General features: G+C 40.6%; 1 protein-coding gene across 1 annotated transcript in view; it reads right to left on the reverse strand.

The window, feature by feature from the left end:
• CORIN (corin, serine peptidase) overlaps positions 1-21230 on the reverse strand; it is a 301718-nt gene that overhangs the window by 104660 nt on the left and 175828 nt on the right. The window contains exon 6 of the mRNA XM_018049422.1: positions 782-895. Coding sequence (XP_017904911.1) covers positions 782-895 — 114 coding nt within the window. The remainder of the gene's footprint in view (positions 1-781; positions 896-21230) is intronic.

Genomic DNA, 21230 nt, shown 5'->3' on the forward strand with positions numbered 1-21230 from the left:
GTACACAGGCATATGGCAGTTACCTGCAAGCCAGGAACAGAAATCTCATCAGAAACTGAACCCTGTCGGACCTTGATCTTGGACTTTTCAGCCTCCAGAACTGTGAGAAAATACATTTCTGTTGTTTAAGTCTCAGCCTGTGGTATTTTGTAAGGCAGCTCAAGCAAGCACATACAATATTGGACAAACCACCGTTTTTGGTCAAAACGACCAACCAAATCAATGATAAGAAAGTGGAGGATGTTTAAAGACTGAATCTACTGATCCATAGACACAGAACAGTTGGTTCATGCCTTAACTCTCTCCAGGCTGAGAGGAAGCATAAACAAACAAGAAATTTTGTGTTTTCTGTGTCACGAATGTTAAAAATCATGAGGGTAAAAAATGTTCCTATTAAAAATATCCTTTTTTTTTTAAGTTGACCTTTATACTCTTAGAACTTTAAAAACAAAAACAAAAATCCTCACCCAAAGAAAATAAATGAAAAGCCTTTTTCCAATTTTAAGATACTTGAAGGAAAAACACTTTGAGCCCGACCTGTTCCAAAACACATCTAGCTGTCAAGTTCCTAATGGAATCAGGCTTTTGAAAGGAGCGCAAACATGCAGCTGTCATGTGGGGTGGGGGAAGATAAACACTTTGCTCACTAAAGAAAAGCAAACTAACAGCAGTCCACCCAAGCACCGGGTTGTCAGGACTAGACAATGGAATGCTCTGGTTTCCAGGCCCCTGAATAGAAGCCATATCCCTGCAGACAACCCCCACACCGCCTGTCACATACTGCAATGAGCCTCGTCACTCCAGTCATCGCAGTCGTTGTAGCCGTTACACTGCAGTTTCCTGGGGACACAGATGCCACTGGTGCACAGAAAGCTCTCGCCCCCTCTGCAGAGCGCTAAAAAAAAAAGGAGAGAGGCAGAAAAGCAATGTCAAAATAAATAAGAGGGTTTTTTTTTTTTTTAATTAGGAGAAATAAAGAACAGAAAGAAAACCTTCTCTTGATGTTCAACAGATGTGTTTCCCAACCCCCTCGGTTTCATTGTCACCAATTCCTCTCTGGCTTTCCAGAACATTAATTGTAAAATTACCTGAGAAGAATACAAAGTGTTTGCCTGAGAAAAGTGAAAGGAAATTCGCCAGTGGGCTTTCATAGCACAAGAGAGCGGCCTTGTCTATTGCACAACTTATGTGCGGAAAGATACCAAGTGGGAGCATTTTCTTTAATAACTGAAACTTATTTTAAAGTGAAATTTATTGAACATTTAAAATCCTTCTACAACAATCAGTGTCATGCAGAGAAAGTTAGATACAAATAGTTGATATGTGCTTGAACACAGGCATAGAGATCCTATGCCTTGTATTGAAATATATTTATTAACTGGGCTTAATAAAAAAGCCAGTTAAAAATGTTGGAGCCTATTTTGGCATAAGGAATGTGAAACAACATTAGCTAATAATATTTTCTTTCTTTTCTGTTCCTTAACCCGGTTGCACTTTGGTGTTCTTTGCTTTAAATATTATGTTCTTTTTCTCCTCAAAATTCAACAAATATTCAATTATTTCAAAACTACATTAGACATAAAATGTGGGAGAAGAAGCTAGAAAGATACTTGTAAGGGAGACCATTACTCAAAGGACAAATTAATTCAACAAAATGGGTGTTAAAATACACTTCAATATTTAGCAATTTGCATCAAATGCCTTTTAAACGTGTATAATCTTTGACCCAGCAATCTTATTTCTTGGCCTTCATACAAAGTAAATCATTATGAATAAGTCCAAGTTTTTGTATTTAAGGAACTGTGTATTCCTTGATGAGATGAATCTTGTTGTCTAACTAAAGGGAAATAAGAAATATGGAACATTTAACTCACAAGCTGAAATACAGAAAACTTCAGAAACATTCCAGGCAGTAAGGTCCATGACGCTTACATGTTCCACATTCCCCAGCAGAGAGGCTGCCACTCAGGAGGTTCTTAATTAAAGGGAAAAAGTCACTTCCATCTCAATGGAGCAAAATATATTGCCACAAGGCAAAGGAAAAATGCAATTAATGGATTATCTTGCAATGTTATCAAAGAATCAGAGTTTCAATTTGTTGAACATTAAGTAAAAGTGCAAGTATGTTAGTTGCTCAGTTATACATGACACTTTGTAGCCCCATGGGTATAGCCTGCCAGGCTCCTCCACCCATGGAATTCTCTAAGCAAGAATACTGGAGTGGGTTGCCATTCCCTTCTCAGAGAATCTTCCTGACCCAAGGATCAAATCTGGGTCTCCTCCATTGCAGGCAGATTCTTTACTATCTGAGTCACCAGGGAAGCCCTGTTGAACATTAAGTACCAGTCAATTTGGTATGTTTCTTATGATGGTAATTCATGTGTAACCTTCACAGTATCAATAATGAAAATCTGGATTTCCATTATATCCCATGATTTCTGTATCAATACAAATGGCATCTATGGATTTCAACTGCCAAGACATACAACAAGCTTAAGGTTTATAGAGTCTTAGAGGAGGAGAAGGGGACGAAAGAGGATGAGATGGTTGGATGGCATCACTGACTCAATGGACATGAGTTTGGGTGGACTCCAGGAGTTGGTGATGGACAGGGAGGCCTGGCGTGCTGCAATTCATGGGGTCACAAAGAGTCAGACACGACTGAGCGACTGAACTGAACTGAGAGGACTCAGCCCAGAATTGTACTCCTCTAGCTGCAGTCCATAGGGTCGCGAAGAGTCAGACATGACTGAGCGACTTCACTTTCACTTTTCACTTTCATGCATTGGAGAAGGAAATGGCAACCCACTTCAGTGTTCTTGCCTGGAGACTCCCAGGGACAGAGGAGCCTGGTGGGCTGCCGTCTATGGGGTCACACAGAGTTGGACACGACTGAAGCGACTTAGCAGCAGCAGCAGTAGCTACAGACAGAAACTCCTCAAGACCATACAGGAAACCAGATATAAAATGAAAACCCAAAACAGTAAAGATATTACTGGCCAGTCTATACAATAGTGTCTCTTTAGGGTTAAGAGAAAGTTTTCAAAGAGTAAGTGTGCATCCTATTGTGAGATTGTTTCTGTTCTACACTAGAAAGTGCAGAAATTCCATCTGTCTGCATTTCAGCAGCTGCAACCCCTCAGAAGAATGACTGCATTCCCTACATTGTGGTTTGATGATTCCTTGGGAAATGTGGCTCAAAGTTCAACATTAAATAGCTCCTAACATCTAGGCTTCATCTCTAAGACCCCATATATTCTACTCCAATAAAGCCATTCGTGTGTAAGGTTCAATAAAATCTGGATCAAATTTAAAACATGACACTGCTGACATGTTTTGATTACTGACATCCCATGTCTTCGCTGATTCAGCAGAAACTGACTTCTTTTGTGTGGTTTCTCAGTTGGAGAAGTGGCTGTCCGTGATTTTAAGACACTGAAAATTGTTTCTTTATTCTTATTCTCCCTTTGCAAGTCCTTTGGATGTTCACAGCTTCATTAATCAATACTCTTTGTACAGCTAGGATATCTTTGTACATTCTCTTTCTGTTTGATGTCTTCTTAACCTGTATTCAGAATCTTCACTTTTGTGTAAAACAGTTCAACTAGCAAAACATATCAGACATATCTCATTTAGAAGTTCTAAAGTGCTCAATATCTACACAAGCAGGAATTCTATCACAACTTCCTCAGGGTAAGTGGTAGTTTACAAACAGAGAAACTAGAGCATTGTGTGCTTAAGACTGCAATTGCCCAAAGCCATAGAGCTGAGAATCCATGAAAACACCCCAGAGTCATGAGGTCTAGGCTCTAGGCCCAATCCTTCACACCATAGCCACTCTCTGCACGGTTGATAGGCACTCAGTTCAAGGGTACCAGGTTCAGGTAAACACTCAAACTTGCCTTTTCCTTTCTAAACAAAAGATAAATATCTGTCCTTCAGGTAAATTAGACAAGATGAGATGACATTCTTTGTAAGCTTTCAATTTTTTGGAAAACACCCTGAGAGAGCTCTTAAAATCTCTTTAAATGAGAGATTTTTCAACCATAACTGTCACTGTCTTATGACAATCATCTTCCAATAGCTTTTAGACTGAGTCCTTAAGATGACAAAGGGATATTCCCAGAGGTGAAGTCACGCTATCCAATCTTGACATCATTTTCATTAACATCATCTACAATTCTACAGTGTATAAACTGGACTTTAGATCAATGGCAGATTGATCAGTGGCAGGTTCATTCACTGATTGAGAAAATATTTACTAGCTCCTATGTGCTAAGCATGACTCTAGCAGTAATGCCAGATATAGCAGTAAAGAAAACAACACGACTTCACCTTCATGTAGCATATACTCTACTGACCATCATCTAATAAAGGGATTTTAAGAACTAAAGATGCTTCATCACCAAAATAACTTCCATTTACAGATACGACAATTAATATTAATATACTAATAGCAGTATACAAAGATATATTGCTTAAGATACTAGTTTACATATCCTAATGAAGAAGACAATTATGAATCACTTGGACTTCAGAATCTCATGGATTCTGAAGAGTATATACCCGAGGATGATCCGCTCTTTTCAATCTTTTTGCTTCTGATAACAAACTGCTGAAATAACACCTACAGCCTGAAACAAACTTCAGATTTTCTGCAGCTGCTTCCAGCCCTCTCAGGACTCTCTGTCTGTAATACAGCATGTATATCAGCAAATCCTCTTATTACTTTGCCTGTTAACTTTTAGAGTTTTTTCTCAGAAATTACTCACTGGTCTCTGACTGCATAGTATCCTCATTCAACATGCCTTTGAGTCCTTGCTTAAAGCCTAAAGCTCAAATTCAACTCTATCTCTGAAGAGAAAAGCAACCTGGCACACAACAGCAGCATTGCCTGAGCCTCTACTGACCGAGAGTTTATCAGCCCTTCATTCCACATGGTGCTCAAAATTAAGTTACTATAAACCACCATTGCTCTTACCTTTTACAAAGCTATTTGACCATATGAAAAAGAATGAGGTGATACAAGAATACTTCTTGGAGAGAGCATTGTGTTTCCCTATAATAGGTTGATAAAAGGAGTGGGGTGAAAGATAAGAGGTGAGGGTTGTAGTTGTCTAGTCGCTAAGTTGTATTCCACTCTTTGTGACCCCATGGACTGTAGCCCACCAGGTTCCTCTGTCCACAGGATTTCCCAGCCAAGAATACTGGGGTGGGTTGCCATTTCCTTCTCCAGGACATCTTTCCAACCCAGGGACAGAAGCCCAAGAGGTGAGAAAGGAGAGAGGAAATCCAAGTGGGTGCTCAATAATTAACTTTGTCTTTACTCCTCCCTCTAAGTCATATGAACTGGAAGGCCCTTCCTTTTGTTGGATACCAAAGTCCATTGGGTCTCAAAGAGTCGGACATGACTGAGCACTTCACACTTCCACTTTCAAGACATCTAGAGTAGGTATGGATGGGTTACAGAAAGCTCTGTCTGAAAAGAATGAAATCCCCATAGACAGAGAGGAGCCAGTGAAGTCGGGCAATGTCTTGGGGGAGAGAAAGAGAGGTTAAAAACTTGGTTGAATCTCCCTGAGGCGCAGTATAGAGAAGACCCTTTGGAAAACAGAAATATCTAAAGGGACATTTTAAGTTGTCGATGGTAGATGTAATCACTTCCCTATCTGCCATATGGAATTGACAAGGATTATGTTGAAGAAGGATATGGCAACCCACTCCAGTATTCTTGCCTGGAGAATCCCAGGGACGGAGGAGCCTAGTAGGCTGCCGTCTATGGGGTCGCACAGAGTCAGACACGACTGAAGTGACTTAGCAGCAGCATGTTGCTTTCTAAGTTTTTTCACTCATTTATTTAACCAATTTGTCATTCTAGGAGCATGAATACAGAAAGATCCCTTGCTTTGTAAAGATGAGAATATATCAATGAACATAATAAATAAGAAAATTATTATATATTAGGTTAGAATATGATAAGGGCCATAAAGCAAAAAAAAAGTACAACAGAGAGATAGCAGATGTGGGCCTGGGGTAGGACAGGCCTCCAAGTTAAACGTTGACATCTGAACAGCACCTTCAAAGATGGAGGGAGTTAATGAAATCTCAGGGAAAGATTTCAGGGAGGAAGCAAAGACCGTCAGGCCAGAACACAGCTGGCAGGTATGGGGAACACCAAGGAGACCAAGTGGCTAAGGTAGAGACAGCAAAGGGGTGAAGAAGCAAGGGATCAGGCAGAGAAGACAGGAAGCCCCAAACACAAGGCTCTGCAAAGATTTTGTAGCTTAGATAATAAGATTCATTACACGGCGACTTGAGTGAAGAGTGGTGTGATCTGACTTATGTTTTCAAGGATCTCTGCTTGTTGTGCTGAAAATATTCCAGAGAAGCCACAGAAGCAGTAGGAATAACAGGTAGGAGCCTACTGGATTTAATCCAAAAAGAGATGATGGTGGCTCAGAAGGGATAATGGTGGAGAGGCCAAGACATCATTAGACGCTGGACATACTTTGAAAGTAGAACCAGCAGGGTTTTCTGGTCCATTAGATGAGAGTTGTGAGGGAAAGACAAGAGCCTATGGTGTCTTTAAGTTTCCACCCAGCCAAACAACAGGAACTGCAATCTGCTGAGATGGAGAAGACAACTGAAGGAGCAAGACTATGGGGAAAAAAATCAGAAATTACAATTTGGACATGTTGAGTCTGACATGTCAAGCGAAAATGCTGAGGGGACGACTGGATACATAAGTTCAAAGTCCAGGAAAGAGGACAGGACTACAACGATAAAAGTATGAGTCACCAGCAAATCAATTTAAAGCCAGTAATGGCTGGGTGAGATCATGAGGGGAATGGTTCGTGAAGAGAGAGAAAAGTGAGACTCAGCGAGATGGGGCAGAGAAGATGAATGAGGGCTGAACCACTGCACAGGCAATGGTTTCAGGAAAGAGGAGAAGCCAGCCAAGAGGCTGCGAAGGAGGTAGGAGGACACCCAGCACGTGATGTGTTATCCTGGAAGCCAAGCAAAGGAGAAGATGTCAAAGAGGAGGAAGTGATCTGCTGCACCAGAAGGGACCTGCTGATGGGTCGGGTAAGATGAAAGTGAGAAATGGGGACACAGGTAAGAGCAGTTTCAATGGAGCAGTGAGAACAAAAGCCTGACGGCATACGTTTGAGAGAGAATGAGAGGAGAGGAAGCAACTCAGAATGAAAGGACAACATTTTTGCTCCAGAAGAGAATAATCAAATGGGGCAGTAGACTACAAGGGAAGTGGGGCAAAAAAGAAATGTGCTTTTTAAAATGGGAGTATTATTGCTTTGCAGTGTTGTTTTGGTTTTTGCTGTACAACAGTCTGAAACAACCAAAGTATACACGCATCCTTTCCCCATTGAGTCTCCCTCCCCACCCCACCCCCCCACGCTCATCCCTCCAGGTCATCACAGAGCACTGAGCTGAGCTCCCATTCTATACAGCAGGTTCCCACTAGATAGCTATTTTACACAGGCTAGTGTATATATGTCAATGCTACTCTCTCAATTCTTCCCACCCTCCCCTTCCTCTGATATGTCCACCGTCCATTCTCTATGTCTGCATCTCCATTCCTGCCCTGCAAATAGGTTCATCAATATCATTAGAAATGTGGTTTTTAATGCTTTTGTGTGAAGTACATTTTTTGCAGGGAGCATGGAGTGGTATTAAGTTCTGCCTCCAGGTTTCCACAGGTCAAATAAACTATGACCACTGTTGAAGATACAGGAGCTCAGGGATGGAGGATCATCAGCATCAGGAATATATTTACAATCTAAAAATGAAGGCTGTCTTATAGCTGCCTGTCCCTTTAATCCCATCACTGCAATGTGACTTCCTCAGAAGTATCTATCTTCTGAGGTTAGTAATCCTCATTCTCTCCTTCCTCTTCTTCATCTATTAGATACCTGTTAAATGTAGGGTACATGTGCTAGTCACTTCTAATAGCCCCATCAGGACTTATCAAATGAACTCCTATTACTTCATGACTCATATAATTGATATTAGCAGAAGATATGTATTTGTTTGCTTATACTCTCTCCTTTCTAGAATGTAAGCTCCTTGAGAGAAGGAGCTTCATCAGTTTTTCTCACCATTGTGTACTGAGTCTAGAGTGGAATTAAATATTTGTTAAATGAATAAATGAAGACTGAGAATTTAAGGTGCCCAGCAGGACTACATTATTGCTCCTGTTTATTGGTTCTACCTGGATAAGCAATAGGTATCCTACAATTTTGTCCTTTTAACTGCTAGAGGAATAAACTGCTGGTGAAATATGACAGTCGCTCTGTGTTCTAGCAGGACACTCACTCAAACCCACGGACAAGTCTGGCTTCTGAGCAGCATCTGTTCCTATGTTAGAACAATGAGTATCAAAGGCCTGTCTACCTAAAATAACCTCCCCCACTGACCTGTGATAGTGTGTCTAACATTCTCCCAGCATCTCCACCCACAGTACCCATTCCTTGGGCTAACATGGCGGCTTTTAGATGAACTCCAGGGTACCAAGGAAAGGGAATTTGGGGCCACATCATGGGTGAAGGGGGTGTCTGAGTCACCCTCCTCCACTTCAACCAGAGGGTTCTACCATTGCTTGGCTTATGTATTTGAGTCTATGTATAATTTCCTTTGAAATGGGTTTCTGCTGCCAAAAACAAGTTTGAAAACCCCTTCACCCTTAAGATTTTAAGTGTTCAGTTCTTGTCTAAGAGAGCTTGCATTTTACTTCATTTTCTTGGTAATGAAATACTTAGCCCTGAATTTAATTATAGACTATTTGGTTTTTCATTTACTTCAAACTCAAAAGAAGGGGATGCAAGATAAGTAACCTTCGGAGTGGGGTGGGTGTGGGAGGCGGGGAGTTCAGGAAAGGTCTAAAACAGGAGAAACACACGTGAGAGTTGAGACTGAGGGCCACAGCGAGGTCAGAGCAGCCCCTCCTGAAGGGGGTGCAGACCTAACTCCCTCACACTTGGGGCAAGAGATGCCACATCACTCTATTTTTCTAAATCAAATTAATACACACTTCCCCACTCAAAAAAGTGCAAAGAAATATTACTCAGGCATGCTTCAGTGGGCCTCTCCCTCCGTAGGTGGTACAAGGATTAAGAATAGAGGGAGAGGCTTAGCTTTAATTCCTTAGAGAACGGCTGAGGGCTGCGTGATGCTAAGCCCTCATGGTAGACAGGATGTTCTGCCATGTTACTGCCTTGCCACGGTCACATGCCAGGGCCCTGGTCCCTGATGTCAGCTTTCCTGGCTCTCCCACAGAGCTGTTCCTCTCTGAGCCCTGTCCTTCCCCTCAGCAAGTGCTCACCAGTCCCTGCTACATAAGGGACAGCCCAAAGCCCAGGCCCCTTCCAAACCTTGGGAGATGTTTCTACCCCTTCACACACTTCCACCATTATGCCTTGCCCTGGGTGATCACACAGTCTCTGCTCAGTCATTCTCTGCTCAAGCCTGCTCTCCCTTTTCTGAGAACTCACAGATGGCAACAAACACATCTATTACACAGATTTTTTTCATTCATTGCAGAGGAAGCAAATGTTTCCATTAGTACCTTTCAACATCTTTGTTCCAAGGTAGTATATCTTAGGTGGTCAGTAATGCCTGTTGTATAAATGCATTTAGAGAGTTCTTAACTTAGATATTCTAAAAATAGAAGGGCCACATGGTTTCCTCCTTTATGATCTGCGGCAAACACCTTGCTGCAAAGACAAGGTAAAACCAATCCCCTCACTACAGTCCAACTCAGTGCCTATTATATAACTTGTTTTTATTAGTGAGAAACCATCTCTGCCAAACCAATATTCAAAGCAAGTTCAAAACAACTCCCCCAATTAAATGTCCTTAAGACTGAGTTACTCCTTGACTCATTTTTCCCCCCTCTGAAATAAAGCTATGCTTTGACTGAATGGAAACTCTGCCAGCTGGCCTTCACCTTAAATTTCTGAAAATCAGAGTTAAGTATACTTATTGCCTGTCCAACAGCATGAAAGATCTATCATTCTGGGGAAAAAAACAGTCATTGTAAAATTATCTAAAAATCATTAGCAGGAAACAAGAATAGATTTGTAACTGGAAACACTCTGATAGGAGAAGGGATGGAAATAGAGTTTAGAAAGCAGCTCATGTCATCACTCAACATCTCAAGTAAAATCACAGTATAAAATAAAGTTACACAAAATCTTGGCCAGTAGATTTTAAATCTAATTAGACAGGGGAGAAAGTAAAGAAAGAGCAGAGTAAAAAGCAGGAAGTCAAGCTTTATGGTCAGAGACTGGCAGAAATAGACTTCCAAGAAGAAGTCTGAAGAAACTCTTTGAAAAGGAATCTCTATTCATTCAACAGTTGAGAAAGAGAAGAGAAAGGAAATTTTTTGAAATGAGAGAAACAACTTTCAAACAGGTATTGTCTAATTAAGAGAATATACAAGTTTACTACCTCAAGTTTTAGAGTCTAAAAGTCTTAAATAGGGCTCTAAGAGCCAATTTTGTAAAAAAAAAAAAAAAAAAAAAAACCACTGGAAAATAAGATATATGACAGAACTCTGCTATTTATTATTTCCTGCAAATAAATGCAGTAACATAACTTCTAAAGAACATAAAAAATTTTGAAACTCAATGTTTATAATTGACCCTCCTGTCAGGAAGTATTATCAGGCAGGCAGAGATTTCTAAATTCAGAGATAATTATTCCACCATTTAGGGGAGTTATACTTTATAAACTTGCTTTGGGAAATAAAACCTACATCTTATACACAAGTAATTCTCACTTAGTGGTATTTCAAAGTATTTTTAAGGTTTTCTCCAAACATATGGCTGTCTCAAATCACATTTTGCCATTATTCATAATGAATCATAAAACTGATAGTGATGGTACACTATACACACTACCTTTGACAAATTTCAAACAAAGGTAGGATATCTTCTATAAAAGAGTTAATGCATGCATATAACCCTAAGAGAAATAAAGGAGATTATATATGACTTGGAAAGAAAATAACAGTCTTTTGTGTGCATATGGTAGTATCTAAAATGTTACACATATTAACATTTTTCAGATCTTTATTAAATGTGTAAAACTCAGTCACAACATCTATGGAAAGACTTAGAAAAAAGACAAACAGAAAAATAATCAGATTGAAGACCCATTGCAGGGTATTTTTCGTAACTGTTGGGCTATACAAACTGAACTGATATCATTTTATAAGTTCATAGGTGCAAATGCCATTTTCAGCTCAAACCAAATTTCTTTTTAGTCCCAGTTTCTTTTACCTTTGTCCATTTTATGTACTAACAATGTAAAAGTTTGAATAAATTATCTATGACTTTGCAGTACTGTGGGTCTTGAGACCCAGAAATAGAATAAACATACACATGTTTAGAAATTCCCGAGGAACAAACTTTGAAAAAATATCTTTCAAGAACAGATTACAGGATTAAATTAGGAGATTTCTATTAATATATGCACACTACTATAAATAAAACAGATAATCAACAAGGACCTACAGCACAGAACAGGGAACTATACTCAATATTTTGTAATAAACTATAAGGGGAAAGAACCTGAAAAACTATATATATATATATATATATATATATATAGAGAGAGAGAGAGAGAGAGAGTTCCTTATAGCTCAAATGGTAAAGAATCTGCCTGTGATCCAGGGGACCTAGGTTTGATCCCTGGGTCAGGAAGATCCTTTGGAGAAGGGAATGGCAACCCACTCCAGTATTCTTGCCTAGAGAATCCCATGGACAGAGGAGCCTGGCAAGCTATAATCTGTGGGGTCGCAAAGAGTCAGACATGACTAAGCAATTTACACTACTATATATTAAAAAAATATATATATATATGAATCACTTTGCTGTACACCTGAAACTAATACAACATTGTAATTCAACTATACCTCTATTTAAAAAGATTACAGTTCTAACTTAGAGCCTAAAAATTCACTTCCAATCCCATGAAGACTGTACCATACCACTTTCCCATCTATTCTCCATTACTGTTAATTATTGTTAATTACTGTAACAGAGTATTCCAAACATTATCATTATCTTCAAGATACTGTAGGATCTATCAATTTGGCAGATCAGATTGCCAGTAGCTGGATGCAAGATTCTGAACCCCTGGGTTGAAGCTCTGCCTAAAACCCTCTCTACTCTCCATCCTCATAACTGATCATAGCAAACCATTCACTTGCCCCGACGCAGGAGACCATAGGAACAGCACATATTCCGTCGTTCAGGTCAAAGCAGAGTTGGGAAAACCTAGATCCTTCTGGTTACCTGACCCTTCAAGTTTAAACTACCCCTGATAATCAGGTCACTTCAATTCTAAATGCTATTATGATTAAAAGAAAATTGAGAGAAAATTAATTCATACTCATCCTAATATCCTGACATAGATTGGGTCTACAGATAAGAAATGCAATTATTCATAACAGTGACCCTATGGTACCAAAATAAAAGTCATTTTTCAGAAAAGGTACAAACTTGGATTTAAATTAGGCTACCTGTGCTGCTTTGACCAAGTTATTTAAGTTTTCGGGGCTTCAGTTTCCTTATCTGAATTCTACCTGTTTTGGAATTGTCTTTGAGTATACACTAATCAGCAACAGATGTAAAGTGCCAGGCACCAAATCATGTAAAGTCCACTGCGTTCCGTTTACTAAGGCTGGGAAGTGTGTAATTCACTTCCCAAAGACAGCCATCACAAAGTGTTTAAAAATGCCTTGTGCTTAAAGAGTTAACCTGCAAATAACTAGAGCATGTTATTCACTAACCTTGCAGATATAATACTGCCCATTTAGACCTGGAAGTGAAGACAATGTCATTCATTGTAACAACCAAGATAACTGAGAAAGAGCATTGTCTGAAGCGATCAACACCCGTAGGAACCAATATAACAACATTAGAATTTACTAACTTTTCTTTGGCTCATAGACCAAAAAAAAGGAAGTCAATTGCTCCAGGAAAGCTGACTTTCACTGTTAAATCGTTAGTGTCTTCTTAAATGATTTACATGCTGGTGGGACACAGAGGTCCCTGAACTCTCTCTCTTGTGCTTCCTCCACTTTCTTCTCTGCATGCCCTTCACAGCACAGCTTTGTAAAATCTCTCCTAGTATCCCTGGTTACCAGTATTATATATAACAAAGCCACACAGACTAAACCTGACATGGAAAAATCAACCTTGCCTAAAACTAAATATAAGCACAATTTAATTAACTTGCATTCCACAGTCATAGCTGCCAACTTACTGAGATTAGAAGACTTGGGTACACAGTACCCAAGAGCTCAGAGGGAGGGGGAAAATATGAAAGTTTTCTCCAAAATCTTCAGATGGTCCTTTGTAAACAGTAAACAGGAATAATGTCTCCTGTACACAAGATACAGTGATCCAGTCAATGGTGGAGAGTGGGGAGTAGTGGGACGAGCCCAGGCAGAAGAGAAGAGAGTTTGAGAGAGGCCGGAATTTCAGGAGAGACAAACATAACTAGAAACGAATGGCAATCTGACACCAAGGTCAGACCTAAGTCAACTAAAGAAAGGTCTACTTTACCCCTAAGAGGAGGAAAGATGTTGCTGCAGATAATGGAAAGTCAAAACGATGTGCCTGTCACTATAAACTCAGTACTGCAGACCGAGCGGTGATGTAGTCTCCTCTAAAAATACTCCACTGATCAGCCTCCTGTGCTTAAGTTAATACTGGGAAATGTTGTAACACAAGTTTCATCCAGTGGTGCATGGGCTATGGGGGTACTGAGCTCACCTGGGGGTGCTGTCCCTGGGGAAATGACCATTTTCTCCCACCTGTCAAAAGGATATGGAACGCGCAGTTGCCAAGCAGAAGCACAAGATGGCAGCGGTACTCAGTATACAGACGCTGTTGGCGCCAGAGGGGAGAACTCAGCCTGGGACCTTCACAACCTGACAGGCTGTGGAAATTCACAGGGAATTCCAGTTGGGAGACTCCTCATTTCTAAAAGGTATCCTTTGCTCGTGTCTATAACCGGGTAAATCTGAAATCATGGTATCGCGCTTCTGCCAATTATTACTACAGAGGAATAAAAAGTTCTTCCTAATTGTATCTTTGGCACATTTTTCTTTTTTCTTTTTTTTTTTTTAATGGGGATGATCCAGAGAGAAGTCTTCGGGTGGGAGGTGGGAGGGGGGTCCAGGACCGGGAACCCATGCACACCCGCGGCGGACCCACGCCAACGCACGGCAAAACCAGTACAGCACTGCAAAGCAAAACAAAGTAAAAACAAACCAAAAAGGCATGTTCCATATTCTAAATTTTATTTGGGTTATGCAGTTCTGAGTTTGTTCCTTCTAGTTTTTTTCTTTTTCTTTTCCAATTTTCACTTTCACTCTACTCTACTTTACAATACTGCATTGGTTCTGCCACACCCTGACATGAATCTGCCTCGGGTGCACACGAGCCCGCAACCCTGAACCCCCCTCCCACCTCTACCCCACACCATCCCTCTGGATCATCCCAGTGCACCAGCCCCAAGCATCCTGTATGCTGTATCGAACATAGACTGGCAATTCGTTTCTTACATGATAGTATACATGTTTCAGTGCCATTCTCCCAAATCATCCCACCCTCTCCCTCTCCTACAGAGTCCAGAAGTCCATTCTATACATCTGTGTCTCTTGCTGTCTCGCATACAGGGTTATCATTATCATCTTTCTAAATTCCATATATATGTGTTAGTATACTGTATTGGTGTTTTTCTTTCTGGCTTACTTCACTCTGTATAATCGGCTTCAGTTTCATCCACTTCATTAGAACTGATTCAAATGTATTCTTTTTAATGGCTGAGTAATACTCCATTGTGTATATGTACCACAGCTTTCTTATCCATTCATCTGCTGATGGACATCTAGGTTGTTTCCATGTCCTGGCTATTATAAAGAGTGGCACATTTTTCTATTGGTTTTCTTCCTTATTGATTTATTGAGACTCCATCTGCTTCAATTATTTTCCCTAGACCATCACTTACTGGTATTTTAAATTCACAGTCTTTTCAGCTATAGAAAAGTTTTACATATATGTGAAGTCAACTATATCAGCCTTTATGGTTTAGGTCCTCATAAACTGTGTCATAGGACAGAAACTCTAGGAGGGCAGAGATGCAGTCTGTTTGGTTTCCTGCGATAGCCATAGGCCCTAAAAGAGCAATGGACACATGGTGTGGCTAAATAAACTTTGCATTCAGCCCAGAATCTATCTAGAGTAGAAGGAAAATACCATGGCCAAAATTAAGACTGGTCAAGGCATGCCAAAAATAGGCCACAGAGATACGGAAGTCAAGTCAGGCTTCCTAACAGTCAAAACTGATTTTGCCATGGCCATAGGTAAGTGAAAGGCTACAGATTGACTGACTAATTTTTGCTAGGGTATCATTCCTGATTATCATTTCCTATGATACTTCTCATATTGCTGAAATGGTCAAAATATTATATACACAACCTGATCTGTATTTAGTGGAGCAGAATAAAAGAACTCTCGAGACGCTTTCCAAATGTAAGCTTTAGTAAAACGGCAAAGGGAAGAAGTTGGATAGTTACTTTCAGCCAGTCCCTTTCTTAACACTGACCACCAGAGGGAGACCACATACTGAAGCAAAGCAAAGCACAGAGCCCATGCTACAACTATGACAAGTGTCTGGATGTGTGACAGTGATGGAAAACAATTGTATTTTGCGCATCTTTACTAATTATGTTCAATAAGATAATGGGACTTCCCTAGCAGGCCACTGGTTAAGACTCACACTTCCAGTGTAGGGGGAATGGGTTCTATCCCTGGTTGGGGAAATAAGATCCCACATGCCATGCAGCCAAAAAAAAAGTTAAAATAAAAATGAAATCACATTAAAAATCATTTTTACTTCAAATACAGACACAAAATTAAGAATTCTCACAGACCAATGCCTTATATGGAACAAAGTACTTGGAGCAATTATTTCAGAATTGACTTTTTCCTTTCTCATATCAACCAATAATTTCAGAAATCCAGTTATTAGCTTTATTTCAAATGGCTTTATGTACATTTTTAGAATTGTCACTTGTAGCTAATGTGATTTTTGTGGAATGGAAATGATTTTTCAGCAGGTGATCTCATTACCAGAGAATCTCATTTACAAATGCCTTTAGAAGGTCTCACCATGGCACCCACATTGAAATAAAAGGCTTCCTCACTGCAGAAAAGTCCTTCTGACATGTTAGTCATAAGCTACAAACTTTTCTGCTCTAAGAACTGTGAAGAAAACTGCCAACTTTTCTCTGCAACTATCCCCCTTAGAAAATGGCCATTCCAGGGCCATTTACAAGTAGACAGAAAAGGAGGCCAAATACTCTGTAAAATTTGGCTTGATTCAAAGGGCCCTTGGGAGATCTCACTGCCTAAAATATTTCCCAGCTGGATTTTATTCATTTAACTAATGCCAAAACTTGACCATTAAAAGGCAGTTCCCGGGGACTCCTCGATTACTCAACCATGGGGTCTGTCAGCAAAAGGCACAGTATAGAGCATGGCAGAAAGCATGAAGCCTTATAAACAGTACAAGAGACAGGTCATTATCAATGATCAACACCTCCAGAGATAGCACTTTATAAATACTTATATTTTTTGTTTATTTTTTGAAAGATATTTTAAATTATTTATTAAAAATAACAAATGTTTTCTATTTAAACATTAGTATAAAAAATTAGGAAAAATTAGTATAAAAATTAGGAAAAATCTAGAGTGGGCCCCAGCAAGGACATACCTGGGTACAAAGGCCCCAGAGGGTCAACGTAGGAGCAGTAGGAGACACAGAAGCGGGGGCAGTGAACTCCACAGGAATCAGAGAGGTGAGAGGGCCTCCCTCGCTAAAAATCCCACCCAGGATTAGATACCCACAACTTTAAGCTAATACCGATCAAACACATTCTCTTTATCAGGCAATGTCTGAAACGCTTTGCCTTAATTTATACCTAAGAACTTCATGGCAAATAGATGGGAAAACAATGGAAACAGTGACAGACTTTATTTTCTTGGGCTCCAAAATCTCTGTGAATGGTGACTGCAGCCATGAAATTAAGACACTTGCTCCTTGGAAGAGAAGCTATGAGAAACAAAAAAACCAGAGACACTTCTTTGCCAACAAAGGTTCATATAGTCAAAGCTATGGTTTTTCTAGTGGTCATGTATGGATGTGAGAGTTGGACCATAAAGAAGGCTGAGTGCCAAAGAATTGATGCTTTTGAACTGTGGTGTTGGAGAAGACTTGAGAGTCCCTTGGACTGCAAGATCAAACCAGTCAGTCCTAAAGGAAATCAATCCTGAATATTCATTGGAAGGACTGATGCTGAAGCTGAAGTTCCAATCCTTTGGCCACCTGATGCGAAGAGCCGACTCACTAGAAAAGACCCTGATTCTGGGAAAGATTGAAGGCAGGAGGAGAAGGGGACGACAGAGGATGAGATGGTTGGATGGCAACACTGACTCAATGGACATGAGTTTGAGCAAGCTCTGGCACATGGTGAAGGACAGACAGGGAAGCCTGGCATGCTGCAGTCCATGGGCTCACAAAGAGCTGGACACGACTGAGGGACTGAACAACAACACACCTAAGAACACAGCCATGAGGTGATAATCTCATCAGAGAATGAGACCAAGACTCGGAAAAGTCGATCACTTTCTCCCATTACATATCTAATAAGTAGCAGAGCTACTTACTAAAACCCAAGCAATTTCATTCCAAAGCCCATGCATCTAATATAAACACTCAAGGGCTCTGGATTAGTTTTCAGTTCTGTTGTAAAGAATCATCCCAAACTGGGTGGCTTAAAACAGAAGTTTATTGTCTCATAGGTTTTGCAGGTCAGAAGTCTGACATGGTTCTCGCTGGGCTAAAATAAAGATGCTGGCAAGTGTGTGTTCCCTTCTGGAGGCTCTGGGGAGAATCTGTTTCCTTGCCTTTTCCAGTTTCTAGCAGCTGGGCCCCCCTTCCCTGGCTCTTGGTCTCCTTCCTTCACTTTGAAAGCCAGCAACAGAGCGTCTCTCTAATCTTGCCTGGATGTTCACGTCTTTCTCTGACCCTCCTCTTCTGCTTCCCTCATTCACTGTTAAGGACTCTTGTGATTACACTGGGCCACTCAGATAGTCCAGGAGAATCTCCCTGTTTTAAGGTCAGATGAAAAGCACCCCTATTTCCATCTTCAACTGTGATTCCCCACTGCCATGCAAATTCATGTATTCACAGGTTCCAGGGCCCAGAACAGGGATATCTTTGGCGGGGGGAGTATTATTCTGCCTACCACAGATGCTGTGATATTTTACTATTTTTTTTCTATGCCTCTTACATATAAAGATCCACCTGCAGATGACTGGCTCAGGGAGGTGTGCCTTCTCTCCCACCTACTGATTGACCTCCTCTTCCCATTCCCTGTGTCAGAGATGCCATGACTTGGCATCTCTCTCTAGTCACTATTCTTGGTTCCAGGATAATTCAGTCAGTTCTACTGCAGGAGGAGTCCATGGTGACAGGCATCTTGGGCCATGCAAGCTCACTAGGGGAAAATTGCTGTTCAATTCAACTCCTATAATGAGAGTGTTCAAGAGACTCAGGAATGGTACTCTAAAGGTGAATGAATCTGATATCAGGCTTTGGTGCAACCAAGAGCCATCTGGGCTTTTGGAGCTATCAGCCACACGTGCTTCTGACTCTCCCAGGAGGCAAGAGAGCCGAGCAAACAACCAGAAGAGGACAGAGTCCTGACCAGGAGCTTGGCCTTGTCCTCCCTCTCTCTCTCATTCTTCATCGGTAACCAAAGCCCCTTTTAAAAACTCAAAAGAGCTACATGTGAGCGCAGAGACACTATGGGACTTCACACTCTTCTGTAGCAGGCATAGAAAAGGCAGCCAAGAGGTAGCCGCAGAAAGCTGAGCAGACTAGTTCCCCTGCTGGGATCAGCTACACACGTGAAAGTGAAGATGTGGGGTGGGGGTGGGAAGGACTTTAAAAATACTAAAACACCCATATTTTCCATTATTTTATCAGTTAAAATAATAAGAGCAGTATACTACTCAAAGCAATCTACAGATTCAATGCAAAGTGAAACTGCTCAGTCGTGTCTGACTCTTTGTGACACCATGGACTGTAGCCTGCCAGGACCCTCTGTCCATGGAATTCTCCAAGCAATTCTGCTGGAGTGGATAGCCATTCCCTTCTTCAGGGGATCTTCCCAACTCAGGGATCAAACCCAGGTCTCCCCCATTGCAGGTGAATTTTTTACCAACTGAACCACCAAGGAAGCCCAAGAATACTGGAGTTGGTAGCCTATTCCTTCTCCAGGGGATTTTTCCAACCCAGGTAATTTGACAGGGTTTGCATTGAATCTGTCCAAGCTGATCACGTTGGGGTCATGGCAGGGTCAGTTTGGACAGATTCAGTGCAAACTGTATCAAATTACCAATGCCTTTTTTTCACAGAATTAGAACAAAAAATTTTTACAATTTGTATCGAAATACAAAAGACCCTGAACAGCCAAAGCAATCTTGAGAAATAAAAATGAAGCTTGAGGAATCAGTCTCCCTGACTTCAGACTATGCAGTCATCAAGACACTATGGTCCTGGTACAAAATAGATATATAGGTAAATAGAATAGGATAGAAAGCCTAGAGATAAACCCACGCACCTTTGGTCATTTAATCTATGACAAATGAGGCAAGAATATACAATGGAGAAAAGACAGTCTCATCACAGTGGTGCTGGGAAAACTGGACAGCTATATGTAAAAGAATGACATTAGAACACTCCCTAACATCATACACAGAAATAAACTCAAAATGGATTAAAGACATAAATGTAAGGATGGACACCATAAAACACTTAGGGGAAAACATTGGCAGAACACTCCTTGACATAAATTTCAGCAAGATCTTTTCTGACCTACCTGCTAGAGAAATGAAAATAAAAATAAAAATAAACAAATGGGACCTAATTAAACTCAAAACGTTTGCAGAGCAAAGGATAGCATAAATAAAACAAAGAGACAACCCTCAGAACGGGAGAAAACATTTGCAAACAAAGCAACTGACAAGGGATTAATCTCCAAAATATACAAACAGCTCAAGCAGTTCAATATCAAAACAAACAACTCAATGGAAAAAAGGACAGAAGACCCAAATAAACAGTTTTCCAAAAAAGACATACAGACAGCCAACAAACACATGAAAAGATGGTCAACATCACTAACTATTAGAGAAGTGGTGATCAAAACTATAATGAGGTATCACCTCACACCAGTCAGAATGGCCATCATCAGAAAGTCTACAAACAGTAAATGCCACAGTGGGTGTGGAGAAAAGGGAACCCTCCTACACTGTTGGTGGGAATATAAATTGGTATAGCCACTATGGAGAACAGTATGGAGGTTCCTTAACGAAAAATAGAACTACCGTGTGACCCAGCAACACATTCCTGGGCATATACCCAGAGAAAACCATTATTCAAAAAGATACATGTACCCCAGTGCCCCAGTGTTTACTGGAGCACTATTTACAATAGACAAGACATGGAAGCAACCTAAATATCCGTCAACAGCAGAATGGAAAAATAAGATGTGGTACATGTACACAGCGCACTACTACTCAGTCATAGAAAGGAACAAAACAGTGCCATTTGCATAGATGTGGATGGATCTAGAGACTGTCATGCAGAATGAAGTAAGTCGGAAAGAAAAAGCAAATTCTGTATATCGCTTTTATATGGAATCTAAAAAAATGGTACAGATGAACTTACTAGCAAAGCCGAAATAGAGACACAGACATAGAGAATAAACTTCTGGATCCCTAGGGGGGAAGAGAGGATGGTAGGATGAATTAGGAGATTGGGATTGACATACATGTATGTGTGTGTGTGTGTGTGTGTGTGTTAGTCATTCAGTCATGTTCGACTCTCTGCAACCCCATGGACTGTAACCTGCCAGGTTCCTCTGTCCATGGAATTCTGCAGGCAAGAATACTGAAGTGGGTGACATATATACACTATGTATAAAAAAAATAACTAATGAGAACCTACTGTATAGCACAGGGAACCCTACTCAGTGCTCTGTGGTGACCTAAATGGGAAGGAAACCTAAAAAAGAAGGGATATATATACATATAGAGCTGATTCACTTTGCTGAATAGCAGAAACCAACA

This window comes from Capra hircus, chromosome 6 (genome assembly GCF_001704415.2).
Source record: "Capra hircus breed San Clemente chromosome 6, ASM170441v1, whole genome shotgun sequence".
Taxonomy (NCBI): Eukaryota; Metazoa; Chordata; class Mammalia; order Artiodactyla; family Bovidae; genus Capra; species Capra hircus.